The sequence below is a fragment of the Gorilla gorilla genome, chromosome 5 (genome assembly GCF_029281585.2).
Source record: "Gorilla gorilla gorilla isolate KB3781 chromosome 5, NHGRI_mGorGor1-v2.1_pri, whole genome shotgun sequence".
Lineage (NCBI taxonomy): Eukaryota > Metazoa > Chordata > Mammalia > Primates > Hominidae > Gorilla > Gorilla gorilla.
Window position 1 is genome coordinate 183751617 of NC_073229.2, and position 9017 is coordinate 183760633.

At 43.2% G+C, this 9017-nt stretch overlaps 1 protein-coding gene across 1 annotated transcript; it reads right to left on the minus strand.

Annotated features, from left to right (window-relative positions):
• Positions 1-8315: 8315 nt before the first annotated feature.
• Positions 8316-8762, minus strand: LOC101141290 (large ribosomal subunit protein eL21-like). The gene has a single exon (XM_055391023.2). It carries the CDS (start codon positions 8745-8747, stop codon positions 8316-8318), a length of 432 nt encoding a protein of 143 aa, XP_055246998.1. The 5' UTR covers positions 8748-8762.
• Between the last annotated feature and the right edge of the window lie 255 nt (positions 8763-9017).

The window sequence follows — 9017 nt, forward strand, 5'->3', positions numbered from 1 at the left end:
GATTTTTGCATCAATGTTCATCACAGATATTGGCCTGAAGTTTTGTTTTTTTTGTTGTGTCTCTGCCAGGTTTTGGTACCAGGATGATGCTGGCCTCATAGAATAAGTTGGGGAGGAATTTGTTTTCTGCAGTTTTTGGGAATAGTTGTAGTAGAAATGATACCAGCTTGTCTTTGTACATCTGGTAGAATTCACCTGTGAATCCATCTGGTCCTGGATGGATTGGTAGGTAGGCTATTTATTACTGATTCAATTTTGGAGTTCATTATTGGTCTGTTCAGGGAACAAATTCTTCCTGGTTCAGTCTTGGGAGGGTGTCTGTGTCTAGGAATTTATCCATCTCTTCTGGGTTTTCCAGTTTGTGTGCATAGAGGTGTTCTTAGCGGTCTATGATGGTTGTTTGTATTTCTGTAAAGTCAGTGGTAACATTCCCTTTGTCATTTCTAATTGTGTTTATTTGGATCTTCTCTCTTTTCTCATTTATTAGTCTAGCTAGCAGCCTATCTTATTAATTTTTTCAAAAAGCAACTCCTAGATTCATTAATCTTTTGAATGGTGTTTTATATTTCAATCCCCTTCAGTTCAGCTCTGATTTTGGTTATTTCTTGTCTTCTGCTATCTTTGGGGTTGATTCACTCTTGCTTCCCTAGTTCTCTTAGTTGCAATGTTAGGTTGTTCATGTGAGATACTTCTAAGGTTTTGATGTGGGCATTTAGTGCTAAAAATTTCCCTCTTAACACTGCCTTAGCCATGTGCCAGAGATTCTAGTATGTTGCGTTCTTATGAGTTTCAAATAACCCATGGATTTCTGCCTTAATTTCATTATTTACCCAAAAGTCATTTGGGAGCAGGTTGTTTAATTGCCATGTAATTGCATGGTTTTGAGTGACATGGAGAGTTCTTTAGAGGTCTATTAGATCCATTTGGTCCAATTTTGAGTTCAGGTCCTGAATATCTTTGCTAATTTTCTGCCTTGATGATATGTCTAATACTGCCAGTTGAGTGCTGAAGTCTCCCATTACTATTGTGTGGGAGTCTAAGTCTCTTTGTATGTCTCTAAGAATTTGCTTTATGAATCTGGGTACTCCTGTGTTGGGTGCATATATATTTAGGATAGTTAGGTCTTCTTGTTGAATTGAACCCTTTACCATTATGTAATGCTCTTGTCTTTTTTTATCTTTGTTGATTCAAAATCTGTTTTGTCTGAAATTAGGATTGCAACCCTTGCTTTTTTTCTGATTTTCATTGGCTTGGTAGATTTTCCTCCATCTTTTGATTTTGAGCCTATGGGTGGCATTGCATGTGAGATGGGTCTCTTAAAGACAGCATACCATTGGGTCTTGCTTTTTAATCCTGCTTACCACTCTGTGCCTTTTAAATGGGTCATTTAGCCTACTTACTTTCAAGGTTAGTATTGATATGTGTGGATTTGATCCTATCTTTGTGTTGCTAGATGGTTATTATGCCAGCTTGTTTGTGTGGTTGCTTTATAGTGTTCCTGGTCTGTGTACTTAAGTGTGTTTATATTGACTGGTAATGGTCTTTTCTTTCCATATTTGGTGCTCCTTTCAAGATCTCTTGTAAGGTGGGTCTGGTGATAACAAAGTCCCTCAGCATTTGCTTATCTGAAAAGGATTTTATTTCTCCTTTGCTGAGGAAGCTGGATATGAAATTCTTTGCTTGATATAAAATTCCTGGTTGAAGATTTTTTCTTTAATAATGTTGAATACAGGCCCCTAATGTCTTCTGGCTTTTAGGGTTTCTGCTGAGAGGTCCACTGTTAGCCTGGTGAGGTTCCTTTTGTAGTTGACCTGCCCTTTCTCTCCAGCTGCCTTTAACACTTTTTGTTTCATTTTGACCTTGGAAAATCTGATGATTATGGGGATGATCATGTGTAGAATCTTGCAGGGGTTCTCTGTTATTTCCTGAATTTGACTATCAGCCTTCCTAACAACATTGGGGAAGTTTTCATGGAAGATATCCTAAAATATGTTTTCCAAGTTGTTTGCTTTCTCCCTATCCCTTTCAGGGATGCCAGGGTTTCATAGATTTGGCCTTTCCATAACCCCATATTTCTCGAAGGTTTTGTTTGATCCTTTTCATTCCTTTTTCGTTATTTTTGTCTGACTGTCTTATTTCAGACAGCCAGTCTTCAGGTTCTGAGATTCTTTCCTCAGCATGGTCTATTTTGCTGTTAATACTTGCGATTGCATTGTGAAATTCTTGTAGTGTGTTTTTCAGCTCTATCAGAGCAGTCAGGTTCTTTTTTATAGTGGCTATTTCATCTTTCAGCTCCTGTATCATTTTATTGTGATTCTTAGTTTCCTTGAATTGGGTTTTGCCATTCTCTGGAAGATCTCAATGATCTTCATTCCTATCCATATTCTGAATTCTATTTCTGCCATTTCAGCCAACACAGCCTGGTTAAGAACCCTTCTTGGAGTACTAGTGTGATCATTTGGAAGACATAAGACACTCTGGCCATTTGAGTGCTGGAGTTCTTGCATTGGTTCTCTCTCATCTCTGCATGTCAGTGTTCCTTTAACTGTTGGGCTGCCTGTGATTAAAGTGGTCAGGGAGAGGCAGGGTGGTTGTGCTGGAGTCCCAGATTTGGTGGCCCTGTCCAGTGAGGAGAAGTGAGGACCAGGGCCTGCATGGAAAACAGTCTGGACACTTTACCATTAGGTGGGTGCTCTGTGCTTGGGGTCTGGACCAGCCCCTGATCCCCATGGACTCTCCATAACCTGGACACAGCAAGGATGAGGGCTGCAAGACAGCAAACATGGCAACCTGCCCTCCCACTGGGAGCTCTGTCCCAAGGAGTTGCAAAGCTGCTACCAACTCATTAGCCCTGGTGGTGGGTGGCTGGAGACCCAGGCCCAGAGGACCCACCCTGTGAGGAGATATGGGATCAGGGACCCATGTAACAAACAGTCTGGCCACTTTTCCACAGGGCTGCTGCAGTATGCTGGGGGTCCACTCCAGTTTCCAGTCACCTTGGATTTTCCAGCCCCTGAAGGTGTCAACAGGGAAGCCTACAAAATAGCAAAGATGGCAGCCTGCCCCTCCCTCTGGGAGCTCCATTGAGGGAGGTATAGATGTGTTGCTGGTCCAAAAAAACTGGCAGGGTGGTTGTAGACCTAGGTCAGAAGATTCCACCCAGTGAAGAGAAATATGATCCAGTACCCACGTGAAAAAGCAGTCTGGCTACTTCTCTGTAGAGCTGCTGTGCTCTGCCAGGGGATTGCTCCAGTCCCTAGGCACCTCAGACTTCCTTGAGCCCAAAGGCAACAACAGCTAAGGCTATGAAACAGCAAAGTTGACAGCCCGTCACTCCCCTCCCACTGGGAGTTTTGTCCTAGGGAGGCTCGGAACTATTGCCAACTGGAAAACAAAGGTGGCGAAGGGGACTGGTGACCCCAGTCAGGATGTCCTGCCCAGTGAGAAAAAATGGGGTCAGGGACCAGAATAAAAAAGGCAGTCTGACCACTTTTCCATAGGGCAGCTGCACTGAAGGCAACAACGGCTAAGGCTGTAAAACAGCAAAGATGGTGGCCTGCCCCTCTTTCTGGGAGCTCCATCTCAGGGAGGCGTTGCTCCCAGTGGCTGGCTGGAGTTCCCAGCCAATGGGTCTTATCTTGTGGGGTGCTATAGAAGCTGGGCCTGCAGACTATGACTGCTCAGCCCTCTGGATTCAAGCCCTTTCCTAGGGGTATGTATGGGGATCTAAACCCTTGCTTTGCCAGAGTTAGAGCTGCTTTTGCCAGGAAGCCTGGGTATCTAAAGCTCCTGGGTCTCTGTGTGTGCCTGAGCAGCTGCTCTGCCAAAACTCCATGTAGCTCTGTGCATCAGACTGCAGGCCCTGGTGGAGTGGGTTTGCTAAGGGATCTCCTGACCGACGGTTGCAAAGATCCATGGGAGAAATGTGGGTCCCCGGGGTTGCTCATTTGCTCACCGCTTGCCTGGGCAGGGGAGGCTCCCCTGGCTCCATGTTGCTCCTAGGTGGGCACTCGTCCTGCCTTGCTTTTCTCCATTCTCTATGGATTGAATTTTTTACTTGATGAATCCCAATGCCTGTACCTGGATGTCTCAGTTGAAGGTGCTGTATTTACTTGCCCCTTCCATTTCTCTCCCTGAGAGAGGCACACTCTAACTCCTTCTGATCAGCCATCTTGGCCAGACTTGCATTTTTATTTCTAATAAGCACCCCCAAGCAATTCTGATGCAACTTGTCCAGAGAAGGGCATTTGGGAAATGGTACAGACTGAAAATTGCCTAAGGTCACACAGCAAGCCAGTGAGCAAGCAAAGACCAGAACATCTCTTCCCTTCCCATCCAGGGTGGAGGAGGAAGAAGAGATGGAGGAGGAAAGAGAAAAATAATAAGGCAGAGAAGGCCCATGTGGGTCAAATCCACTCAATGTTAGTGCCAAAATTATACTTTCCATCTTGCACTAAGCCCAGAAAACCTGTTCCACTTTCTTGTGTTTGCTGCCTAGTCATCAATATTATCATAGACCCACTCACCAGGGCCAGAAACCTGGAAGAAACCAGAGCCCCCAACTCTTAGTCAGTACCCCCCAAAAATTAATCCAAATCCTTCTGCCTTGAAAGCTCAAAATAGGCCTCCTCTCCCTACCTCAGGAAGAATTTTCCCTCAGAAAATTCTGAGAAAGAATCAAAAAGAAATGCTAGAAATAACTTTTGATGGGCTTATTAGCAGGCTGGACACAGCTAGGGAAAGAATTTGAATTTGAGGCTATGTCAATAGGAACTTCTAGGCTGGGTGCAGTGGCTCATGCCTGTAATCCTAGCACTTTGGGAGGCCAAGGTGGGAGGATCATTGAGTCTAGGAGTTCAAGATGAGCCTGGACAACACAGAGAAACCCCATCTGTAGAGAAAATTTAAAAATTAGCCAGGCATGGTGGCATATGCCTATAGTCCCAGGTACTCAGGAGCCTGAGGTGGAAGGATTGCTTGAGCACAGGAGTTCAAGACCAGGCCTGGCGACATAGCAAGATCCCATATCTACAAAATTTTAAAAAATTAGCTAGGCATGGTGGTGCACACCTGTGGTCCCAGCTACTCAGGAGGCCGAGGTGGAAGAATTGTTTGGGCTGAGTAGGTCAAGGCAGGAGTGAGCTACAGTCAAGCCATGGCACACCAGCCTGGACAACAGAGCAAGACCATGTCAAAAAAAAAAAGAAAGAGAGAGAGAAAAGGAAAGAAAGAAAAAGGAAAAAAGAAAGAAAGAAAGAAAAAGAAAGAAAGAAAAGAAAAAGAAAGAGAGAAAGGGAGAAAGAGAGGGAAAAAGAAAGAAAAGACAGAAAGAAAGAAGAGAGAAAAGAAAGAAAGAGAAAGAGAAAAAGAAAGAAAGAGAAAGACAGAAAAGAAAGAAAGAGTAAGGGAGGGAGAAAGAGAGAAAGAAAAGAAAGAAAGGGAAAGAAAGAAGAAAGAAAGAAAAGAAAAGAAAGGAAGGAAAGGAGGGAGGAAGGGAGGAAGAAAAAAAGAAAAGAACGAAAAAGGGAAGGAAGGAAAGAAGGAAGTCACAAAACTGAAAAGCAAAGGAAAAAAAGACTACGAGAAAAACAAAATAGAATATTGTCCAGTGGCTTCTCTCCCCTTCTTCTCCTACTCCTCCACACACATTATTCACTGCAGCCTGATGAGAAATAAGACTAATGAGAGAAGCAGTTGAAAAGATCAATGTACATTTTTGTTTTGCATTTTCTTGCACATTCTCTCCTCCCGCCCCCGACCCCCTTAAGGTCATGGCATCTCTAAGTTCAAGGTTTCTAAGCCATCTGGGGGAACATTTGTTGAGAGGGATAAAGAAGTCACCATTTGGAAACCTCTTCCTTATTTAAATCCTGGATTTCACTCTTTCGTTTTTTATCAAGCCCATGTTGTTCCTGAAATATTATATTGCTATGAAGTTGAAGTTTTGTTTTATAGGTAGCAAATGGTCAAAAGTACCTATTCTGGGTGTTCAAGGTTTTTCTTGTTGCTATTATTGTAGTTTGCTTTGGTTTGTTTTCAGGGAAAGAAACGTACACACCACAGATTTATATAGCTAGATAATTTTTTCCAAGCAATCAACAAGTACCTGGAATCCAGGTTTGAGGAAACTTTGACTAACTTTGCATTCCCATGTTTAGCATGAATCTAAAACTCAAGAAATCTAAAAGACAACCAGAATATCAGACAAAGCACAAGGCTGGCAATCTGTAATCACCATCTATTAGCTTCATTGTTGCACGTGTATTTTTTTAATGCTATGTTTCCAATAATTCTTTGACAATCCACAGTTTCACCAATGTTTACAGAAAGTTTCAGAGATTCAGGTTTATGGAGCCAAAAAGGCATAGGATCCACCCTGCCTGCCATTTTCTCACCCTACAAAGCAGAGTCAAATTTGATCTTGTTTAAAAAACACTTTTGACAGAATTATTGTTCCTATTGCCAAGAAAGAAGCCGTGAGAATGTCTGATTAACTTCTTCCCCCATTGCTCTCCCCAGCAGCCATTCCCCTCCACTCCAGTGTTGTTTCACAGCTCACTGATGCACTGTTCACTTTCTGGCCATACCTTTTCTCTTTCCTTTTGCTGTATCTTTAGGTTCATTGATTTTTTTTCTTCTGCAGTGTCTAATCTGCTGTTAATCCCATCCAGCAAATTTTTAATCTCAGACATTGTATGTTTTATCTTTAGAAGTTCAGGTGAGTCTTTTGAATATCTTCCATGTCTCTACTAATAGAAAATATATTTTTCTTCTATCACCTTAAATATAAGGAATACAGTTATAAAAACTATTTTAATGTTCCTGTCTACTAACTGAAGAGTCTCATCTGCCTCACTTCCAGATTTCTTTCTATTGATTGACTTTTCTCCCATTATGAGTTGTTCTTCGCTGCTTCTTTGCAGGCCTGCTCATTTTTATGGATAACACTGTAAATTTTGCTTTGTTGAATGCTAGGTGTAATTAAATTCCCATAGATATTTTTGAGCTTCATTTTGGAAGGCAGTTAAATTACTCTGAAATCGTTTAATCATTTTGAGGCTTGCTTTTAAGCTTTTTAAAGGGAGACCACAGCAGCCTTTAGTCTAGGGCTAATTTCCCCTCATCACTCAGTCAAAGCTCTTCTGTGTCTTCCCAATGCCCCAGGAATTACAAGGCTTTTCTTCTCAGGCTGTTGGAAAAACAAACCATCCCTGCCCCTGTGTGAACCCCCCTCCTTTCCAGTGGTTTCCCAGCGTCTGACAACTCACTCACCTGTGTATGCTTTCAAGGACTCAGCCAAATTCTTCAGGGGGACCCTCCAGATCTCTGGAGTTTCTCTCTACACAGCTGTCATTTCTAATAATCTTCCCTCAAACTCTAGCCACCTTGGCCTCCCTGTAATCTACACTCCATCTCCCAAAGTCAGGGAGTCCACCAGCTCCCCCAAGACCCCTCCCCTCACTCTCTCAAGGCAGAAAGCTGGGGCATCACAGGACTCTGTCTGTTTCCCTCCCTCAGGGAACCCTCCAAGATCGCTTCACTCCCTGGTCTACGATGTCTAAAACCATCATTTTCTACATTTGGTCTGTCTGGTCTATTAGTTGCTTTTGGGAGGAAGGCAAATCCAGTCCTTCTTGCTCTGTCTTGGCTGAAGGTTATCACACCCTGCCACTGTCAATGTGTAGAAGTTTCTGCAAGACCCTCAGTAGGTTTTCCTAGTTTAGATAGTTTGAGGTTCACTTTTGATTGTGTGTTTTCAGAATAAACCAAAAGGTAATATTACAAACACTAGTTCCCAGATGGGGGATGAGCTCCAGGTCCACAGCACCTCCGAGAGCTGTCCCCTCTCTGGCCCTCTCTGCCTGCCTGATCTGGGGCTCCTGCCACTGCATTCTCCTTCCCACTGTTCTCTGAGCTAAGAATCGCCATCTACGCACACGGGCTCTAGCACCACAGCAGGAAGGTGCAGTGCCTGGCTCTCTGGCTCAGAAACAGTTTATGTCTTGTTAGGTTCACAATCCAGGATGTGGGCCCACGGTGTGCTGGGCTGGCGCTAGGCTGGCGCTGGGCTGCAAAAACCAACTGCACTTCTTTTTTCAGCTCTGTGTTCCGCAATTTCACATGACTAGTTGAAAGCAGCCTGGTGAGGGTGTTTACACACTAAATTCCGCAAAGGCTACCAATCAGGGTTGTTTTTTTTTTTTCTAGAGAGCCATTTACCAGCACATTTCTACCTATGACCAAAATATGATTTTTTTTTTTTTTACAGCCCAGAGGTCCTTTATTTTTCATTTTAACACCTATTATGCCATGAATTAATAGGGAATAGGTTCCAGCAGCTCAGGCTCCTTCCCATTGGTTCTCACAAAGTGTGTTTCTCTGGGTGGAGCAGGCTGGCGCTTTAGCTGAATCCAGGTACCTTTCTCTTTGGCTTCTTTCTTTTTCTGATCATTTTCCTTCACGCGTTTCAGGAAGCTATCTCGGCTCTTAGAGTGCTTAATGTGCTCAATACGCACATTAATTCTCTTGGCAAGAATCTTGCCCTTAACTTGTTTGTTTACAACAATGCCAACAGCATGCTGGGTAACACTGTAGACTCTTCCAGTTTTGCCATGGTAACACTTGTGGGGCATTCCTTTTTGAACAGTACCCATTCCCTTGATGTCTACATTATCACCTTTCTTATAGATTCGCATATACGTGGCCAAAGGAGCAACTCCATGTTTTCTAAAAGGCCTAGAGAACATATGTCAGGTGCCTCTCCTCTTTCCCTTTGTGTTCGTCATTTTGGCGAATTACCGGAAGATGGCGGTTCCGGCCAAAAGACCAAAATATGATTTTTTAATAAGCAGTATACATCTCCTCTGGGAAAAGAAAAGGGGACTTTTTTTGAGCACCTACACTATACCAGGTAGAGTGCTGGGTACTTCAGATACTAGGGTGATCAGATTTCCTATTTATTCTTGTCTTACACTTTCCAGCACAATAATGGCAAAATTCTGCTTACGTGTCTCCTA